Source organism: Coregonus clupeaformis, chromosome 24 (genome assembly GCF_020615455.1).
Source record: "Coregonus clupeaformis isolate EN_2021a chromosome 24, ASM2061545v1, whole genome shotgun sequence".
In the NCBI taxonomy this organism is placed as follows: domain Eukaryota; kingdom Metazoa; phylum Chordata; class Actinopteri; order Salmoniformes; family Salmonidae; genus Coregonus; species Coregonus clupeaformis.
In genome coordinates this window covers 55,093,638-55,115,971 of record NC_059215.1, presented here as the reverse complement: position 1 = coordinate 55,115,971, position 22,334 = coordinate 55,093,638, and the positions used below count along the sequence as shown (strand labels likewise).

Genomic DNA, 22,334 nt, shown 5'->3' with positions numbered 1-22,334 from the left:
AAGCTGCTCCAACTACGTCAAGACTCCCGAAGTGTTGCACCCTCTCCATGACATCCTGCTGTGGGGTGACCAGTTCAAATCTCTCCCGGTACTCATTGACTCTGGGGCCGACGAGAGTTTTATGGACGCTACCTTGGTGTCAGAGTTGGGAATCCCCACTCAAACCCTCTCCATTCCCACGGACATCAGAGCACTGGATGGGCATTCTATTGTCAGAGTCACCCACAACACGGTTCCCATCAACCTGCGAGTGTCAAGCAACCACAGCGAGTCGATCCAGTTTCTACTTATCGAATCCCCTCAGGTACCCGTTGTGTTGGGGTTTTCATGGCTCCATAGACACATTCCCCTTGTGGACTGGACTGTGGGTTCGATCAAGGGTTGGAGCCCGTTCTGCGACGCTCATTGCCTGAAGTCGGCGCAGCCTGCCCCGGGACAACTTCCTGCAGGCTTGGGTAAGGTCACGGACCTCTCCGCCGTTCCTGCCGAATACCAGGACCTCTGTGAGGTTTTCAGCAAGGCCCGTGCCACCTCGCTTCCTCCACATTGGCCCTATGACTGCGCCATCGACCTTCTACTGGGCACTACACCGCCTCGGGGGTACCTTTATTCCCTGTTGGGTCCGGAGACCAAGGCGACGGAAACGTACATTGAGTGCTCCCTGGCTGCAGGGTGTATCTGTCCTTCTGCCTCCCCCACTGGCGCAGGGTTCTTCTTTGTGTGCCAGGTGATGCTATTCAGACTGACCAACGCTCCTGCAGTGTTCCAGGCCCTGGTTAATGATGTTCTACATGTTGAACCGGTTCGCGTTTGTCTACCTCGATGACGTTCTCGTTTTTTCCCATTCGGCTCAAGAACATGTCCGACAAGTCCTCCAGCGTCTTCTGGAGAACCATCTGTTCGTCAAAGTGAATTCCATCGCTCCACCATCTCCTTCCTTGGATACATCATCGCTGCGGGCAACCTACAGATGGATCCTGGAAAGGTGAGAGTGGTGGTGGATTGGCCTCAAACCACCTCCAGAGTGCAGCTGCAAAGCTTCTTGGGGTTCGCCAAGGTCCCGTTCACGTGGTCTCCAGCTGCAGACCGGACGTTCTTGGACCTCAAGCACCGATTCACGACCACCCCATCCTAATCCATCCGGATCCGTCCTGGCAGTTCGTGGTGGAGGTCGACGCCTCGGACGTCGGAGTGGGGTCTGTCCTGTCCTGTCCCAGCGTTCGGCCCAAGATCAAAAGCTGCATCCCTGTGCTTTCCTCTCCCACTACTACTCGCGGTGAAGATTGCGTTGGAGGAGTGGAGGCACTGGTTAGAGGGGGCGGAATACCCTTTCATAGTGTGGATGGGTCACAAGAACCTGGAATATCTCCGCATTGCCAAGTGCCTCAACTCCAGGCAAGCTCGATGGGCCCTGCTATTCATTCGGATCAACTTCACCATCTCCTACCGCCGGGGTCCAAGAATGTGAAGCCGAATGCGCTTTCACACCTCTATAGCCCCGCTGCTACACCATCAGACCCCAAGAACATCCTCCCTACCTCTTGTCTCACGGCTGCACTCGTTTGGGGTATAGAGAACCACAGCCTTCCCAGCCGGACCCCAGGGGGGCCCGGTTAACCTGATGTTTGTCCCGGACTCTGCCCGTTCCCCGGTTCTGGAATGGGCTCATTCCTTCCGACTGGTCTGACATCCTGGCTCTCGTCGGACCCTGGCCTTTGTACAACGATGGCCTTTGTACAACAATGTATTTGGTGGCGCACCTTGGTTCCTGACGTCTCCGCATTCGTTGCCGCCTGCACCACATATGCTCAGAATAAAACTCTGCGGCAAGCAACGGCTGGCCTCCTTCAACCTCTTCCCATTCCTCATTGCCCCTTGTCCCATATATCCCTGGACTTTGTCACGGGTCTCCCTCCATCAGATGGCAACACCACTATCCTCACGGTGGTGGATACGTTTTTCGAAGCCGCACACTTCATTCCCCTTCCCAAGTTACCCTCAGCCAAGGAAACGGCCCAGCTCATGGTGCAGCCCGTCTTCCGGTAGACATGGTCTCCGATCGCGGTCCTCAGTTCTCGTCCCGGTTCTGGAAGGCGTTCTGCACCCTTATTGGGGCATCGGCCAGCTTGTCCTCCGGTTTTCACCCCCAATCTAACAGCCAGTCGGAGCGAGCCAATCAGGACCTGGAGACGACTCCTCGTTGCCTCGTCTCCGCCAACCCCACCACCTGGAGCCAGACACTCGTGTGGGTGGAATACGCCCGCAACACCCTTCCCTCCTCAGCCACTGGACTCTCGTCTTTCGAGTGTTCTATGGGATATCAGCCCCCACTCTTCCCTGAGCAAGAGGAAGAGGTCAGCATACCCTCGTCCCAGATGTTCGTCCGCCACTGTCGCCGTACCTGGAAGAGAGCCCGGTCTGCTCTTCTCAAGACCACCTCCAAGTATCGACGACAGGCGGACCGCCACCAGACCCCGGCTCCCGGTTATCGTCTCAGGCAGAGGGTATGGCTGTCCACTCGGGATCTGCCCCTCCGGGTGGAGTCCCGCAAACTTCCCCCCCGTTTTATCGGCCCTTTCCCCATCTCTAAGATTCTCAGTACCCGCTGCTGTTCGTCTTCTGTTGCCCCGCACCCTCCGTATACATCCCACTTTTCATGTATCAAGGATTAAACCTCTGTCTCACAGCCCTCTGTCTCCACTTTCCTGCCGTCCTGTACCTATCTGACTCTGACCTGGTTTACGAACTTCTGCCTGCCCTGACCCTGAGCCTGCCTACCGTTCTGTACCTTATTGACTCTGCCCTGGATTACTGACCTCTGCCTGCCCTTGACCTGTCATTTGCCTGCCCCCTGTTTTGTAATAAACATCTCCTGATACTAATTATTTATGATGTGTGTACTTTTGTCCTTGCTCAGTAACTGCCTCCATGTAGTGGAGCCCATGCCAGTGCAGGGCCATGATGTGGAGGCCTACTGTCTGCTGTGTGAGTGCAAGTATGAGGAACGCAGCATTAACACCATCAATGTATTACTGACCCTTTACAATGACACACAGAGTTGATTTCAACTGATATTACCTGGTAAAAATGGACAGGTTTTAATGCTAAAAAGACTATGGTATAAGGAAGGAGTATGATATTCAAGAAGTTACATCCATTACTAAAGGAACAGATTGACTGGCTATCCATACAGCAGACACTCCCCTCCGTATTTATTTGGATTTAAATGTGGCTCTATACCCCAACATTTTGGATTAGAGATTTTTTTTACATTATATGAGGCGACAGTACAGAATGTCACCTTTAATTTAAGGATATTTTCATACATATCTGTTTTAGTGTTGCACAGTATACCAGTACCACGGTAATATCACGGTACCAAAACGTCATGATACTTATGATACCAACATTTTAGAATACCGTAGTACCGTTTCATAAGATACTACCACATCTTTCAGCCCTATTGATTTACTCAGCCTCTGAGTGCCAGAGAGGAAAAATGGAGCACAGCTTCGCGACAGGCATGCTTACAGCTTTACAACAATGAAAATGTCTTGTCGTATATGATGAATGGTGGCAATTATCGCTGTCAACAAAAGAGTCCGTTATGCTGCATCGTGTTAGAGGCTTTTATTCATACCACGAGGTTACAGCATAAATTACAGACACGCGTTGTCCGGAGAACGGCTCCTCAAGATTGCTATGGCCGTTCTAACGTCTCATCGTTTAACCCCTATTTATAAACAATGCAAAAAGGGGGGTGACTCCCTCTTCTGGCCAATCACCAGTCTCCCCTGTCTACAACCCACCTCCTGTCTGTGGTATGTGGTATTACACCTAAAACATTCCCTCTTGATCAGGGACGGCTTGTTCAATAGGGCGATATGGGCGACGCACTGCCAAACGGGAAAAGGAAGGGATTTTTTTTCTAATCAATTATAAAAAATAAAAAAAAATAATAATAATATTTTTTTTTTTATACATTTATAAAAAATTATATCACGGCAACAGCAGTTATCAGTGTTCACGTCTGATCTGCCAGCCACTAAATGTCAAATCAGGCTAAAGTCGTGCTTCAAATGGCCCCGCTCGCTTTTTTGGGCGATTTCAGTCAGGTTGAAAATCGCCCAGAAGTCTCTCATAGCCTGTCATGTAAAATCTATTTTTTTCACATTTCAAAGCTTTCAATACATTCTCTATGGGTGTCTGTGTGCATGCACTTACGCGCTTTCGTCATACGTGACGTAACGTTGAACGTAACTAAGACAATGGCGGCTATCAGCGTCTATGTTGCGACCTGCAGTGTGGCGTTATTTTATGTTTTTAATTTGTAGACTTAGTTTACAAACATTCTGCAAACATTCTGCTTTGGACTGATCTTCGGTTTTGGACTGATCTTGTTGATCGTGGTACATACCCGCTACGAACGGACTAAATAATGAAAACGCTGCTGGCAGAGAGGTGGAGCCGGCCACCTTCACCCTGGTCAGAGCGGACCGCGATCCTGGTAAGAGAGCGACTGTACCCCGACATTGAACTGCTTTCTGTGTCATTGAACCTTACTATTGTTGATAAAACAAGTTTACTGGAGAACGGAGAAAAAGTAGAGACTTTTGGACAAGGTGGATAATTGTATAATATAAGGCAGTTTATTCAGAGGTAAAGATATCTGCAATCGCGTTCACGGACCCGTTCGTCAAACTCTTAGGGAGCTATAAATCAAGCCCCATTACTTACCATATCAGATAAGAGAAATTGCTGCAGCTACATATATTTTACATCCTGGCCCTACATAGTTCACTATTTGCATCACTTACCAAAATATTACATGTGGTCATATATGCTTGGAAAGTGGAGATGCCATAGAACGTCAAAAAAGTAAACATTGCTGGAGACACATTGCGTTTGCTAGCGAAGAGATTTGTTGTGGCAAATGAACTTGGGCTGGGAATTGCCAGGAACCTCACGATAAGATATATGCATCAGCATTGCGAGTCTCATGATTCTATACGTATTGCGATTCGATACTGTGATTTTATTGCGCACCATATGTCTGTTGCAGAGGGATCAGAAAGCCATGAGAACGAGTTTTGATCAGTCATGGAAATAAAAGTGCTGAAAACAAATTGGCTCCCAATGTGAAAAGATTGAGAACAAGCTATGAAGGAACAATAATGGTGTTTTGGTGCAGGTACAGCCAACTAGCGCTAAAATATTGCGATATTGTCAATACAGTATATCGTAAAGTATCACTATGTAACTCGATTTCTTTCACCCCAATCCCTCAAATTAACGGTAAATAACTGAATTGTTTGCCCCACATTTAGCTAAGATGATTAGCTAGCCAGCTAAAATGTTTTATTTAGTTAGCAGTCGCATCTACAATAGTTTACTGTCAATAACATGTCTCCAAAAATGACGTGGTGTCTCCAATTGTGTTGACATTTTACAATTGCAATGCGCATCCATGAGTATCCACTTTCTGTAGCTCAGCTGGTAGAGCATGGTGCTTGTAACGCCAAGGTAGTGGGTTCGATCCCCGGGACCACCCATACACAAAAATGTATGCACGCATGACTGTAAGTCGCTTTGGATAAAAGCGTCTGCTAAATGGCATATTATTATTATTATTATTATTATTATCTGAAGAGAGCCCCGAAACATTGTGTGCAGACATTTTATGCAATAAATGAAGTAGGTTCAATCTAGTAGTTCTGATCTTCTGATTGGTCCTGATGAGTTGGGCGAGGTCCCCTCCAGGCTACTGTCACTGTTGCATTGGCTCTGAGTCGGGTTCTCTGTCTTCAAATGTTCAGCCTAAGAGAGGGGATTTTTGTGTGTGTGTGTGTGTGTGTGTGTGTGTGTTTAACAGTGATGATGTGTGTGTGTGTGTGTGTTTAACAGTGATGATGTGTGTTTGTGTGTGTGTGTGTCCTCAGAGCAAGAACTCGTGAGTTGGAAGAACTGAGAGGCCTATGGCGTGGGTGTTGTCCTTGGCCACCTGCTGACAAGGCTGACAAGATAGGACCCTTTTGTCCATTGTTATTGGATAGGAACATAACTTATAACCAGCTCCTGACCTAAATAGATCTTAGCACAACATTTTACTCAACATATCATATTCCATATTCACTATAACAAATATATTTACTACGACATTAGCAAGAACCGCCACATCCTCAGCCGGCTAATCCAGTGTGTGAAGTTTTGCGGAGTGTTTGAGTTAGCTTTGCGAGGCAAAGATGAAACTGAGGGCTCCACCAACCCTGGTAAGCCAACACTTTTGAGATCAGTCAATAAATGCTTCTGGTATTGACTTATATGCTGCCCCTGTCTTCATGTTGTTGCTGGACATATCTTTTTTTAAATGTGTGTAGGTCACCTAAATCATCAGAAAAATTGCCCCTCCTGAGAATTTTTTCAGGAGCCGCCACTGCTCTTGATACTACCATAAACAACATTCTATTTCTTCATGAAAAACATTTAACAAAGGCATAATCTTCAGATACTATATTCCCCCCTTTCGAGACGAACTAAACGTCTCGAAACCAAACAGAATAGGATTATGACTAGTAACAACTTATCTTATTGAGTATCTTTAACCTTAAACCAAAACATTCTCCTCTAGAGTGTAAATACCTTTCTTATGAAATATGAATAACTGTTGATGAAGTGTGAACACATTACTATGAATTATGAATAAATCTTTATGGAGTGTGAGAGCGAAAAACCTGTCCGGCAACCTTCGTTCCAAATCCATCCATCCATCAATCAAGACAGTAAAATTCTCTCACGGTCCCTCTGCCCCAGGCAACCACCGCGGTACTCCAGATAAACTCATAAATCATGTAAAGACATTTGAAACTATGATGCCATTAAATACACATGTTTCCCCTGCAAACAAAATCCTATCCAGAAACATCCACTCTCAAGCTGGTCAACCCATAGGACTTGAAAAGGAATCTCTCCCTGCCTAACCGTCCTTTCCCTAACCCCATCGAAATAAACAAAAGCATCTAAGATCCTCATCTGCATTCAATAACATCAAACATCATTCTACTAAAATCAATACCTAAGAATATGACACCATTATGTATTACACATCAAATATGTCTATATTTCATTGCAGACACTGGAATGTAGTCCACTACACTTCATCTCCTCCGTATTGTCCTCCTCCAATGGACTTGTTGATGATGGAATCAGCCACACCCTCCTTATTTCATCTCCTCCAGTCATATTCTCCCTTCCCATGTTCCCCCACATGCTTCTGGAATGAAAAGAAAAGAAACGACCAAACAGTATCTTTTGCAAAACAACATTTTCAAATTAAACCTTAAATGACATATCAATGATGTATGAATCACATTATCCATTCCCCCCTTTGATTCATAAATCATACTAAAAATCATACTAATATTGAAAAAACAATTTGAAAAATCATCAAATAATCCAAAATGATATTTATCCATCAGTTCCACTTGTCCATCTTTATCCAGATCAGGAACAGTCATCACCGGCATCTGAGTGTTGTCTCCAGGCACCACTTCTCCAACCTATCTCAATCTCATAACTTTCTCAAAAGTCAGTACAAACATCACACAGTGTTATCAAAGCTGAAACTAAAATCTGACCCATCACTGCCCCTACTGGCCTAACTAATCTTGCAACCAAATCCTCTCAAATCTCCATAGGGTCAGAATGTACTCTATCATCACAAACCCACCAAATATCTCTAAAATTCCTATAGTCACATTGTCAGTCAAAAGCTAATCATTTAACCATCAAAATCCTGCTTTTCTACTACCTGGTATATAAAAAAAATAACCTATTATTTGTCATTACTACCCTTAAGGTCATACTTATCCAAAGTTATACTATACTCATCACCCTCTGATATTCCCATAAACATACCCCTTACCTCATATGTTTTATTAGAACAACAACAACTTTTATCCTCACTGGTTCACCTGAATACTTCAGGTTTCCACTGTTACCTGACTTTACGTTCCATCTAACAATTCCCATAGGGTAATCCATTTACCCAAGAACACTTAAACCCTACTGTTCTGACAACGACATTATTTTATCTGTCAATGACTGTTGCCGATACCACAGTCATGACAAAGCATAACCCTGACCCAGACCCGCTAGAGGCTGCGCAACCGTCCAACACGTCCTGGGCTGGCATCCCCAACAGACATCAACCCTCAAGATTCCTCACTGATTCTTACAGAATGAGTTAATCTATCTCTAATTTTCACAACAGAGGAACGAGCAGCACTGATCAGATGCCCCCCCCCTCTGTCATCAAAATCAAAAGACCCCATCCTGCAGCTTCCATGATGAATCTCTCTTCTCCATTTCAGATTAATCTATATTGCTCTCTACTACTATCTGCTCTGCTTTTTTAACCCTATTCGTCGTAACCTAAACCCCTGAGTCTCTCTTGCTGCCTCCTTTAATTTCAGAAAAGTTGTTGTCATCCTTCCTACATTTGCTATTACCATCGTATCATTAATCCCTTCCCAAAGTTACCATTAACGTTGTTGATTTAGTTGATGAATTAAAACCCTTGATTCCCTCTAGTGGGAAACTACCAACATCCTATTCGATTATTCCCTGTTGGAGTGACTACTGTAATAAACTTATCCTTAACTCCCTCTGTGACTGTGGAAAGTTTTACAGACTTCAAATCTTCCATTATAAGCATCACCTTACAAATTACATAGCCCTTTAACCAATAATTCTTAACCGGAACAAATTTCTATGCTTTCACTAGATAAGTACACATATTCTCCCTGATCTTTATCTGTAACCTTACGCAAAATAATCCCTTATTTGACTAAGTGCAACAGCTTCTACTTCTGATCCTGCTAACAATACTTATTCTCCCTAATTATCTCTCTCTCTCTCTGTGAACGAAACGTCATCATCCTAAATGGCATATTATTATTATTATTATCCTAACTCTAATAACAGTATTTTCCCCCTATAATTGATGCTGGACCCCTATAATCAACCTAGTTTTCCCAAAGCTCTGAACTCTTTACTTGTACTTCCATCCATCACCACTAGTGTCACTTTTTCCCCCTTTCAGTTCTACCTCTAAACTTTAAACCTTTTGATTATAACAAAAAGTACCCACAATTACCTTGATCTTCCTATTCTAAAGTGTCATTCATTACTATTCTCTCTCTCTCTTACTACTAACTTTAAACTTAGCTTACTGTCTGAGTTCCTTCAAACCTACTCTACTCCTAACTTATTTTAATCTAATCTTTTCTCTCATAACATTTAAAAAACCTTTTTCCACTGATTTATTGACAAAATTCCTTCCCCACCAATTTTTAGAATACGTGATTGGGAATTCCCCACCTGCTCCTGACTCCTTTACACAGACTTGGCAAAACCGACTAAACACCTTTAGCCTAACCTCAAATCTCTTAATGTAAGAATGTAACCCAAAATAACAGTCACCCCTATTAAGTTTTTTCCCAGACAGATTGTCTAACAGGCAATCTAATACATTATCATCCTTCCTATGATATTATCTTTTAAGCAAATGATTCCCAAAAACCCTACTTCTTAAAATATTCTACCAGACAGTCAGTCGTCTAGTGTGCCTCTGATTGAACACTTCAATTTACACCATGCATCTCTTCCCACAATATCCTTGATATATTGTCCTAATATTAGTATGTCTATTGTAATTCCTATTTGACTTCTATAGCAGAGCTCAATTGATTCCCGAAGAGTAAACTGTTTTACTACCTCAAATCCCTATCCTAACCTAATTAGTTTATTTTACAGAGTGGATATGGATAACCTCTTTAGGCTGAACCCAGATAAGTTTTTCCCCTATTCACTATCACTTCTAATGGTCGGTTGTTTTTACTTCAATTGTTGCTATTTTCCCTTCTTCTCTAATCGATGCTCTCAGCTGATACCCCCCTCTGTCACGAGTTGCTAAGCCAGAACCCAGAAGCAGACCAGGACAAGGTAAGTTGAAACGAAGGTGAGTGTTTATTACAAATTCAAGAGTGATGCTGAATAATCCAGGGAACAGAGCGGGCGGCGTTGATTAGTTGTTGGGGGTGCAGTGGTTGATCCCATCCTGGGTCGGCAGCCGCCGACCACCAGGCAGAGGTTGGATGAAGGTTCCGGACGGGTGACTGCAGATGGAACAAAACGGGGGTAAGTAAGCAACAAACCAACAAGGTGCAAAAACAACAAAACTAACGCTAGGCTCTAAGACTGATACCCTGGTAAACCTACTGTTCATGGCTAACGATCCGGCAGGGAATGGATGTTAGGCCAGAGCCTAAGAAGGGTGATGATCAGGACCAGGTGTGCAGATTGCTGATGGGATGCAGGTGCGGAAATCAAGAGAGCTCCCGGAGCGTTCCCGAACCCTCGGGAAACTGGAGATCACGAACAGAAAAACTAGTCACCAGACAGAACCCGACTCAGACTGCCGGGATCGTTACAGTACCCCCCTCCGACGAACGCCACCGGGCGGACTCCCGGAGCGCCAGGATGGAGGCGGTAGAAGTCACTGATGAGGTCAGCATCTAGGACCTGTCGCCGCGGAATCCAACTCCTCTCTTCAGGACCATACCCCTCCCAGTCCACGAGATACTGGAAACCCCGGCCCCGCCGTCTGGAATCCATGATGCGACGCACCGTGTAGGCAGGACCACCTCCGATCATCCGAGGAGGAGGAGGAGGAGGCGGAGGAGGCAACAGAGGACTGAGGAAAACAGGCTTGAGGCAGGAGACATGAAAGGTGGGATGGACTCTGAGCGTCCTCGGGAGTTTGAGTCGAACTGCCACCGGATTGATCACCTTCTCCACCACAAACGGACCAATGAACTTCGGTAACAACTTCCTAGACTCAGTCCGTAACGGAAGATCCCGTGTGGCCAACCAGACCCTATCTCCGATGGAATAGGTGGGAGCGGGGATCCGGCGACGATTCGCCTGGAGCTGATACCGGTCCGAAACTCTAAGGAGTGCCTTTCTGGCCCGATGCCAGGTCCGGTGGCAACGACGAATATGGGCCTGAACAGAAGGCACTGAGAGCTCCTTCTCCTGAGAAGGGAACAGGGGGAGGTTGGTAGCCATACAGGCACTGGAAGGGAGACATCCCAGTGGCAGATGTAGGGAGAGTATTGTGGGCATACTCAACCCAAGGCAACTGAGAGACCCAGGAGGTGGGGTTGGAAGAGACCAGGCAGCGTAGCGTGGATTCCATCTTCTGGTTGGCTCTCTCCGCCTGACCATTGGATTGGGGGTGAAAACCAGATGTGAGACTGACTGTAGCTCCAATGGCCAAACAGAAGGACTTCCAGACAGCAGAGGTAAACTGAGGGCCACGGTCGGAAACGATATCACTGGGCAAACCGTGGACCCTGAAGACCTCCCTAACCAGGATCTCGGACGTCTCCGAGGCAGAGGGAAGCTTGGCAATTGGCACAAAGTGGGCGAACTTGCTGAATCTGTCCACGATAGTCAGAACGACCGTGTTCCCCTCAGAAGCGGGCAACCCAGTGACGAAGTCCAGGGCCAGATGCGACCATGGTCGCCGGGGAATAGGAAGGGGGTGAAGTAGTCCAGAGCTGGGCCGATTGGTACTCTTATTCTGCGCACACACTGGACAGGCAGCAACAAAACCCCGAGTATCCTCGGCCATGGCAGGCCACCAAAACGCGTCTGCGAAGAAACGCCATTGTCCGAGCCACGCCAGGGTGACAAGCCATCTTGCTGGCGTGGGACCATTTGAGGACAGCAGGACGAACCGACTCAGGCACAAACAACCGACCGGGTGGACCGTTACCGGGACCGGGCTGAGTCCGAAGGGCCGCCAGCACCTCCTCCTCAATCTTCCACATAACTGCTCCCACGACGCAGTTCCGGGGAGAATTGTCTCGGTCTTGGACCCACTCTCCTCCGTCTTGGAGAACATCCGGGACAAGGCGTCCGCCTTGCCGTTCTTAGATCCAGGTCGGAACGTCAGGGAAAAACTTGAATCGTCCGAAAAACAACGCCACCTGGCCTGACGGGAGTTGAGACGTTTAGCCGATTGCACGTAAGCAAGATTCTTGTGGTCAGTCCAGACAATAAACGGTTGCTCCGCCCCCTCCAACCAGTGGCGCCACTCCTCCAAGGCAAGTTTCACCGCGAGAAGCTCCCGGTTACCCACATCGTAATTCCTCTCCGCAGGCGAAAGGCGACGAGAGTAGTAGGCGCAGGGATGGAGTTTACTGTCCGTGGAGCATCGCTGCGACAGGATGGCGCCAACTCCCACATCAGACGCGTCCCACTTCAACGACGAACTGACGGGCCGTGTCCGGTTGAGAGAGAATCGGTGCGTTGGTGAATCGCCTCTTCAAATCCAGAAACGCTCGATCCGCCTCCGGATTCCACTTGAAGGTCCTGATACTGGAAGTCAAGGCAGTTAACGGAGCGGCCACACGGCTGTAATCCCGGATGAATCTGCGGTAGAAATTCGCAAACCCCAAAAATCTCTGGAGCTGCAATCTCGTACCGGGCTGGGCCCATTCCAGAACCGCTCTAACCTTCTCCTGGTCCATCCTAATCTCTCCCCTGGAGATGATGTACCCGAGAAAGGATGTCGTGTGGGCGTGAAACTCGCACTTCTCGGCCTTCACGAACAGGCGATTCTCCAACAATCGCTGCAGAACCTGCCGGACATGCTGGACGTGGTCGGAAGGTTCCTTCGAGAAGATCAGAATGTCATCCAGGTAAACAAACACAAAGAGACCGATCATATCTCTCAGGACGTCGTTCACCATACTCTGGAATACCGCTGGAGCATTGGTCAGTCCAAACGGCATCACCTGATACTCGAAGTGACCCATCGGTGTATTGAAACCCGTCAACCACTCGTCCCCCTCTCTGATCCGGACCATGTGATACGCATTGCGTAGGTCTAGCTTGGTGAACACCGTAGCACCCTGTAAGGAGTCGAAGGCAGAACTCATCAAGGGCAGGGGATACTTGTTCTTGACCGTGATGTCATTCAACCCCCGATAATCAATACACGGTCGAAGAGAGCCATCCTTCTTACCCACAAAGAAGAATCCTGCCCCCAGGGGGTGATGACGAGGGACGAACGAGACCAGCAGCTAGGGACTCCTTGATGTAGGTCTCCAAAGCCTCACGTTCAGGTCGGGAGATACTGTATAACCTTCCCTTGGGGTAGACAGCTCCAGGGAACAGGTTGATGGCACAATCATATGGTCGGTGGGGAGGGAGTGACAGAGCCTTCTGCTTACTGAACACTTCCCCCAAATCGTGATATGTCTCGGGAACCAGGGACAAATCTGGGGGTTTAGCCTCAATCACCTGACTGGGAACCGAATGGGGGCAGGCAGTCTTGAGACAGTTAGCATGACAATCAAGGCTCCAACTCGTTACCTTGCCCGTCACCCAATCGAACGTGGGATTGTGTTCCTTCAGCCAGGGGTATCCAAGGACCAGAGGAACATGGGAAGACGGCAGAATGAAGAATGAAATCATCTCAGAATGATTCCCCGACAACCGCATCTTAACCGGTTCAGTCCTCATCGTGATACGTGCCAGACTACTGCCGTTCAGAGTGGTAGCTTCAATGGCTTCCGGCAATTGCTCCTTGGAAAGCCCCAGCTGTTCCACCAACTCGGCATCTAGAAAGCTTCCATCGGCACCTGAATCAATAAAAGCGTTAATCGCTAAGCTCTGATTCCTGTTCATAAGGGTAGCCGGGAAACGGGGTCTGACAGAGGTATTGAGAGGTCGAAACTGGCTCGCTAAAAGTCCTCCCAACTTTAGCGAGCCGCGCAGTTTGACGACCCGACTGGAACCTGAGAAGCTGATCGGTTGGACGGAACCCATTGCTTCTCCCTCCTTCGCTCTCGGACTCGATTATCCACCCGAATAGACAAGGCTACCAAGCTGTCCAGGTCACTAGGCTCCGGATAGGAGATCAACTCATCCTTGAGCTGCTCCGACAGACCCTGGTAAAAGGCCGCTTGCAGAGCCTCCTCATTCCACCCACTCTCCACAGCCAACGTCTTGAACTCGATCACGAAGTCGGCCACGCTGCGAGTTCCTTGGCGAAGCGAAAACAGGCGCCTAGCTGCGTCCCTCCCTCGGACGGAATGGTCGAAGAGCTTCCTCATCTCGGCCGTGAACCCCTGGTATGAAGCCATGCAGGGATCCTGTCGTTCCCAAACGGCTGAAGCCCACTCCAGCGCTCGACCACGCAGCAACTCAATCACAAAGGCTATCCTAGCCTTGTCTGTGGCATAAGAGTAGGGCTGTAGATCGAACACTAATCCACACTGCATAAGGAAGGAACGGCATCTTCCCAGCTCCCCCTCATATTTATCCGGCGTCGGAACCTTGGGCTCACGGAAGGACACAGCTTCAGAAGCGGCAGGCGAGATGGGTGAAACCGGTAGTGGATCCTCCACCGGACACTTGCGTTGGTTCTGGACCTCCGTCAGACCGGTAGAAAGGTTCCGAACTGACAACGCGATCTCCTGTAGTACCGTGCTATGATGGCCCAACATCTTCTCCTGCTGGGTAATGGCATGGCGAACAGAGTCCAGGTCCGCTGGGTTCATTACTGGCCGGATCGTTCTGTCACGAGTTGCTAAGCCAGAACCCAGAAGCAGACCAGGACAAGGTAAGTTGAAACGAAGGTGAGTGTTTATTACAAATTCAAGAGTGATGCTGAATAATCCAGGGAACAGAGCGGGCGGCGTTGATTAGTTGTTGGGGGTGCAGTGGTTGATCCCATCCTGGGTCGGCAGCCGCCGACCACCAGGCAGAGGTTGGATGAAGGTTCCGGACGGGTGACTGCAGATGGAACAAAACGGGGGTAAGTAAGCAACAAACCAACAAGGTGCAAAAACAACAAAACTAACGCTAGGCTCTAAGACTGATACCCTGGTAAACCTACTGTTCATGGCTAACGATCCGGCAGGGAATGGATGTTAGGCCAGAGCCTAAGAAGGGTGATGATCAGGACCAGGTGTGCAGATTGCTGATGGGATGCAGGTGCGGAAATCAAGAGAGCTCCCCGGAGCGTTCCCGAACCCTCGGGAAACTGGAGATCACGAACAGAAAAACTAGTCACCAGACAGAACCCGACTCAGACTGCCGGGATCGTTACACCCTCGTATCTTCTAGACACTAACAGGTGATCTTCCCTTACTCCTGGATCTTCCTCTGTTTCTTCTTCTCTAATTCTGTGTCTGTCCAGACCTTGACTGTGGATATGACACCTAGTACCCCCCCTTGGCTGGTACAATTGCATTTGATATTGTTCAGTTGAAGCTGTAACAGTGATTGTTGATTTGGTTCCCTCTGATTCTTCATAACCCAAACTTATTTTCTCCTTCTCCAACTCTTGGGATTATTTTCTCAGCAGGTTTTCTTGGTCCTGTTCCTTCTCGTCGTTGACATATCAGTATTCTTCAACCTTAGTTCTAAGTTCTGTCCTCGAAATATCATCTTCCATCATCTTCTTACTTTTCTTCTGTGCCAGTACTTGTAGGACAAACTCCTCTTGAAAATAAAGCACCTTTAATCTCCAAATCTTCATCGCTTTCTTCATCTTCAACTTCCATCAGAGATCAAATCTCTAGTATCCATTTCTTCTTTCCTCTCTTGCCACTTCCCTCTGATCACAGAGTCACCTCCACCCATGACCTCTCATCAATCACTCTCATCTCCATCATCCTCTTCTCCTTCACGTTCCAGACATCTCATTTTCTTCCATCTTCATCTTTCTGAACCTCCTTCTCTTCGTTTCCAGACATGTCGGTTCTTCTTACTTCTGGAGTTTTGAATTCATCTTCATCGTTGTTTCTGCTGGTACCCTATCTATTATTAATCTATATTTCTGATGCAATAATCACTCCTGGATAATCATTGTAAGCTGAGAATAAACCTCCCTAAGCTCTACTTTTAAACCTATCTTATCGCTGACATATTTTATCAATTTCTGTTTGAGAATGAAGGGCAACTTTTGTTTCACTTGCCGGATACCCTAGCAACACTTTAGTTAAAGGATTACCACTATGCACTATATCAACCCGTGTAATGACTTTCATAGTCCTGATATCTTTTTCCCCATTGTAACAACCCTTTATATTCCTTTATTGTGAACTATCTTATTTTAAATTATATAGCCTATGTAGGCTTCCCCCCTGTAATTCTTAATATAACCTAAACAACTCCAAATAAATCCAAATAAGTCAATTAAAAATCATGAATAATTAAAACCCATTTTTATTCCTATCTCCTATGTCCCCAATTTATCCATTAGTGTTGACTATATTACCACAACCCATCAAATGCAAGTAAATTAGTCAACTTCAAAGCAATCCCAAAAACAAAGCCTCTAACCCTTCAATAAATGATACACAGAGCATCCAAAATGCAATTTTTAATGAAATAGTATTTGCCAAGCCTATGCAAAATCGTCATAAACTCACATATCTTGTAACAGTAACCTGTTTGATGATTTGATCCCTCCACCGCGTCACGTGATCACTTCCTGTATCTCCTCGCTCCCCCCTCTCTCCTGTCTCTCATGACAAGGGACAAAGACACAGAAACAGCTTTTAATAGTTAATGCCATCACTGAGTGTTTCCAACCATTCAATATTCGTTCGTTCTACATTCACTCTAAAACTTTAACTCAGGACTAATTATAGATCGCCCAAAAACATTTTGATTTTAATCCGTCATTTAATTATTTAATTCACTCTATTATAATCCGCCACCATATATTTAATTTATAAATTCAATAGGTCCCAAAACAAGTTTCATCTTAACCCACCGCCGTGTAAACTTCGTGTTAAACTCTCCTTGTGCCTATTTGTTCCGTCGTCTGTGTTCCTCTGTCTCCCCCTGCAGTTTAACCCATGTGTTGTTTTGCAGAATCCCACGCATGCGCAAATATCATTTTAACCTCATGCTTGAGTTTCAGCATCCCATCGTGGTGCCGTCTAGTGCCGTAAAACAAACCGTTCCCTAATCTCGTGTCATAAACTCCCCCTTTCTGTCGGGTAGTATCGCAAAATTAAACGCATGCGCACAACCATTCAAAAATCCCTTTTCACCGTGAAAGGAAGATTTTCTATTCTCTCTCCCCAAACAGAAAGAATAACAGCCAGCTGTAATTTCCCATTTCCCCCTTATAGTCAAACAACATTTAACAGCGCTCACAAAACATACAACCTGACTTACAGACAGTGACAAGTTTAAGAGACTTTAATCCATCGCAATGGAATCTCTAAGGATATCCGTTAGCATGTAGCACGCAACACAATTAGCATTAGCAGTTAGCATTAGCCTGAGGTACACTGTGGCACAAAACACAATTAGCATGTAGCATTAGCATTTAGCCACGATGTACCACGTGACCCGAACCATACAATCCAGCCTTAGCCACGAGGCACCACGTGGCCTGAAACAACCCAGCCTTAGCTTCAGCCTCTAGCCAACTGCGGCCTACTAGCTATACAAATGAACACCCCGCACCGTGGCCAAATCATTGTCTATCAGTAATATCTCCTTCTAACTTTGTGTTGCCGTAAGTTCTGGATAATCATAGAGAGGTTACCCCAAGCATTATAGTTCGTCAACCATACGATGAGTATATAACATACATATAATTCGTCCAGCTTAATAATTCCCAGAATTAACCATACACCACATAACGCGTTGCAAGGATTTTATGGCCCATTCCTAAAGAATCGCCTCGATTCGAGGGCTTTTCCAGATCCCCCGGTGCCCTAAAAATGCATACGTATTCCAACATTTATTCTCTACTAATCCATTGTCACCCGTTACCAATGAATTATACACGTTCAATACTTAAATCCTACCGTTTAATGCTCTAAATGCTTCCAATTAACTGCCGCTTCCAATGGAATAAATTTTAGCAGACTCTAGTCGACCAGCAACACCGCCACCTGAGGCCAGGTTATAATGGAGCATCGCTTCAGTGTACACAAGTCATATCCAATCTAACAAACTCCGAAGCGGCAAGAACACTCACCCTTTCCATGCCTCAGAGAGAGTTAGCCCAGCGATTGACTGAAACAAGGAAGAGACGCAAACCCAAGCCCCACGTTGGGCGCCATTATGTCGTATATGATGAATGGTGGCAATTATCGCTGTCAACAAAAGAGTCCGTTATGCTGCATCGTGTTAGAGGCTTTTATTCATACCACGAGGTTACAGCATAAATTACAGACACGCGTTGTCCGGAGAACGGCTCCTCAAGATTGCTATGGCCGTTCTAACGTCTCATCGTTTAACCCCTATTTATAAACAATGCAAAAAGGGGGGTGACTCCCTCTTCTGGCCAATCACCAGTCTCCCCTGTCTACAACCCACCTCCTGTCTGTGGTATGTGGTATTACACCTAAAACATTCCCTCTTGATACTACCATAAACAACATTCTATTTCTTCATGAAAAACATTTAACAAAGGCATAATCTTCAGATACTATAGTCTCTAGCCCATTCAAAACATATGGCCCATATTACGGAGCTACCTTTTTTCAATCTGTTGCGGATTTTCTCACATTTTATATAATTTCGCAAACCATGTCACGGGCTGTTTTAAACTAATCCCGGGCCACTAATTATTGGTTTGATAATAAACAACCTTGTTCAGTCATGTGTTTCAGATTATATTTTTCTAAATAGGAACTGAATGGTGAATAATGTATTGTGTCATTTTGGAGTCACTTTTACTGTAAATAACAATAGAATATGTTTCTAAACACTTCTACATTAATGTGGATGCTACCATGATAACGGATAATCATGAATGAATCGTGAAAAATTATGATCATACCCACAAAATCATGAATAAAGACCATACGTTACCGCTAAAGAAATGCTAACCTCTCACTATTACCAATAATACTTAATGGGGGGTATGATATTTGTGCCTCTAACTTTCTCATTAATCTTTATTCACAATTCATTCATGATTATTCCTAACCATGGTAGCATCCACATTGATGTAGAAGTGTTCAGAAACATATTCTATTCTTATTTACAATCAAAATGACTCCAAAATGACAGAATACATTATTCACCATTAAGTTCCCATTGGGCAAAACATAATCCGAAACACAAACAAAACAAACAGCATATGCATCCAAGAAGTTTGTAGTGTCACAAGCTTGATGTAGTCATTGCGTGCTAGGAATATGGGACCAAATACTAAACTTTTGACTACTTTAATACACTATAAGAGAATTGTGCTTTCATTTCTAAGCAGTAAAACAGATACAGATGTAGGATCTTAATTTGACCAGTATTGTCTTTGCAAAAGAATCCTGCAGCAACAGGATTTGAACCTTTTGTCCATAATGTGCTTGATCGGTGGTTAAACTATTAGCTAGACAAAAGTAGACTTTATGAAAGTGCAGTACTGTTAATATAACCTTGGTTTAGTGTGGGTTTTCAGTGAATTTATGCGGTGTAGGAAAATTGTCAGCAACAAAAGTGATCAAATTAAGATCATACAGTGCCTTGCAAAAGTATTCATCCCCCTTGGCATTTTTCCTATTTTGTTGCATTACAACCTGTAATTTAAATTGATTTTTATTTGAATTTCATGTAATGGACATACACAAAATAGTTCAAATTGGTGGACCTGCCAAGAGAGGGCCGCCCACCAAAACTCACGGACAAGGCAAGGAGGTATTGACTTTGGGGGGGGTGAATAGTTATGCACGCTCAAGTTTTCTGTTTTTTAGTCTTATTTCTTGTTTGTTTCACCCAAAAAAATATTTTGCATCTTCAAAGTGGTAGGCATGTTGTGTAAATCAAATGATACAAACCCCCCCAAAATCCATTTTAATTCCAGGTTATATCTGTATACCCTCAAATAAAAGGTGGCATTCTGTATTGTTGCCTATTATGAAACATTTGATATCAAATCCAAAATGCTGCAGTATAGAGACAAATTTTAACATTTTAGCTTCACTGTCCAAATAAATGAGAGAACCAGACTGAGACCATTGTGCAGAAATGCAAGTTTTTATTTAGGCCTTAATGTTCATCAGTAAAATTCATTAGAATTTCATTAAGGTATGTGATGGCCGAATGTTTTACATTATGGCTGGCTTACTGGTAACTGATGTTTTACATTATGGCTGGCTTACTGGTAACTGATGTTTTACATTATGGCTGGCTTACTGGTAACTGTAAGTGTAGTAGAAGGTTCCACTACTCAGACCGCAGGTTACGCTGTGACTGCCAGACTTGAGCTCAGTGGTGCAGGTTCCCAGGTGGTCATCGAAGTTTAGGTCCTTGTCCCAGATCTCAAACTTCAAGGAAGCACTGGATGGCACATTCAGAAAGTTGAATACGGCACTCCAGGATGGATTACGAGTATCCTTGTGCCAGTCTGTCATGCCACCGGATTCGCCACCACACCAAACCTTGACATAGGGGTCAGGGTAATTACCAGCAGGGTCCCCTTTAAGGCCGCTGGCATGAAGGCCGGACACTCTGACGTTTGCACCATGGACGCCAGCCAGCATACAGAGAAACAGCAGTCCCAGAGAGAGGGAGGCCATGACTTTCAAAAGGGGAAAGCAAACTAAGAGAGGGAAAAAATAGAGAAGAGGAGATACAACACTAACAGTCTTCAGAGAAGAGGAGATACAACACTAACAGTCTTCAGAGAAGAGGAGATACAAAACTAACAGTCTTCAGAGAAGAGGAGATACAAAACTAACAGTCTTCAGAGAAGAGGAGATACAACACTAACAGTCTTCAGAGAAGAGGAGATACAACACTAACAGTCTTCAGAGAAGAGGAGATACAACACTACCAGTCTTCAGAGAAGAGGAAATACAACACTAACAGTCTTCAGAAGAAGAAAGATACAAATTAAATCAGAAAAAGAGATGAAGGACAGGCATTATGTCAATTTTCAAGGGAATAATTTTGTTAGTGGTAGAATATGCTAAATGCTATAAAGTACACTTGTTACAGGACTCATAAAAACTATATGAAGATGAGAATGGAGTAGATCTTACCTGTGCTATGTAGAGTCTGGAGATGAGTGTCTGTATCTCAGTGGAACCAACCACTGATGTTTTTTCCTATGCCCAATCGCTGTTTATAAATACTTAATCGGGTAACCCACAGATGGTCTGTTCTCAGTGAAGCCTCAACCAATGAGAGCACATGGAGGCAGCAGCACCTACAGTACAAGTGTTAAATGTTAACCTTTAATGCTGATTAAATGACAGCCAGGCTTTTGACCAATAAGGCAATTCCATGTGGCAAATTTAGACAAACAGAACTTGGCATCATCTCAGGGTTGTTGGCATCATCTCAGTTACCACCTGCCCTTGAGCCACTTAACCCCCAACCTGCTCCAAGCGCTGCTCTGTGCCATGTGCAGCACTGGGTCAGCCACAGAGCATCACCTCTGGAGCAGGTTAAGGGTTAAGTGGTCTGCTCAAGGCCCCTCTGAGTAGGTGGCACCTGTTTTCGACAAATATCATAATTATGTCATGTATACATACATTTCTATTGTGTTGTCTATTCTACACTGAACATAAATATCAACACAACATGTAAAGTGTGGGTCCCATGTTTCATGGGCTGAAATAGAAGATCCCAGAAATGTTCCATACGCACAACAAGCTTATTTATCTCAAATTTTGGGCACAACTTTGTTACGTCCCTGTTAGTGAGCATTTCTCCTTTGCCAAGATAATCCATCCACCTGACAGGTGTGACATATCAAGAAGCTGATTAAACAGCATGATCATTACACAGGTGCACCTTGTGCTGGGGACAGTAAAAGGCCACTCTTAAGTTTTGTCACACAACACAATGCCACAGATGTCTCAAGTTTTGAGGGAGCGTGCAATTTTATTTCTGTTCAGTGTATAAATAACAAATAATATGTGAAATATCCCCCTCCTTTTTAGATACATCCTTCCTTTCCTCTCTTTGTACCCCTGCATGTTTTACTTGTCAAATGTTTGCATTTGCATTTCAAAAAGCAGCCAAAGGCTTTGTCTCCCGAACTTTAATCCAAGCTACATTTATTTTCCATCCCCCCCAGGTGACGATCATCATCTACCTGTCAGTGGTGGGCTCTCTGCTACTCTACATGTTGTTCCTGCTGCTGGTTGAACCTCTCAACCGTAAACATGACCCCTACATCCAACCCCTTCACAACGAGGAGGACTCTGAGGTATATGAACAGATATACACCACACAGAGGAAAAACACTGGGGTTGGTAGGTGAAGATATGGTCTCT

General features: G+C 45.3%; 1 protein-coding gene and 1 long non-coding RNA gene across 2 annotated transcripts in view; one reads left to right on the top strand and one right to left on the bottom strand.

The window, feature by feature from the left end:
- LOC121538312 (putative protein 2) overlaps positions 1-22,334 on the top strand; it is a 28,242-nt gene that overhangs the window by 5,637 nt on the left and 271 nt on the right. The window contains exons 3-4 of the mRNA XM_045206937.1: positions 2,918-3,026; positions 22,136-22,267. Coding sequence (XP_045062872.1) covers positions 2,918-3,026; positions 22,136-22,267 — 241 coding nt within the window. The remainder of the gene's footprint in view (positions 1-2,917; positions 3,027-22,135; positions 22,268-22,334) is intronic.
- LOC121537394 lies at positions 20,063-21,150 on the bottom strand. The gene is made up of 2 exons (XR_005995065.2): positions 21,093-21,150; positions 20,063-20,650 (listed from the first exon to the last, which is right to left on the bottom strand). It is a non-coding gene; the product is annotated as an uncharacterized LOC121537394 (long non-coding RNA).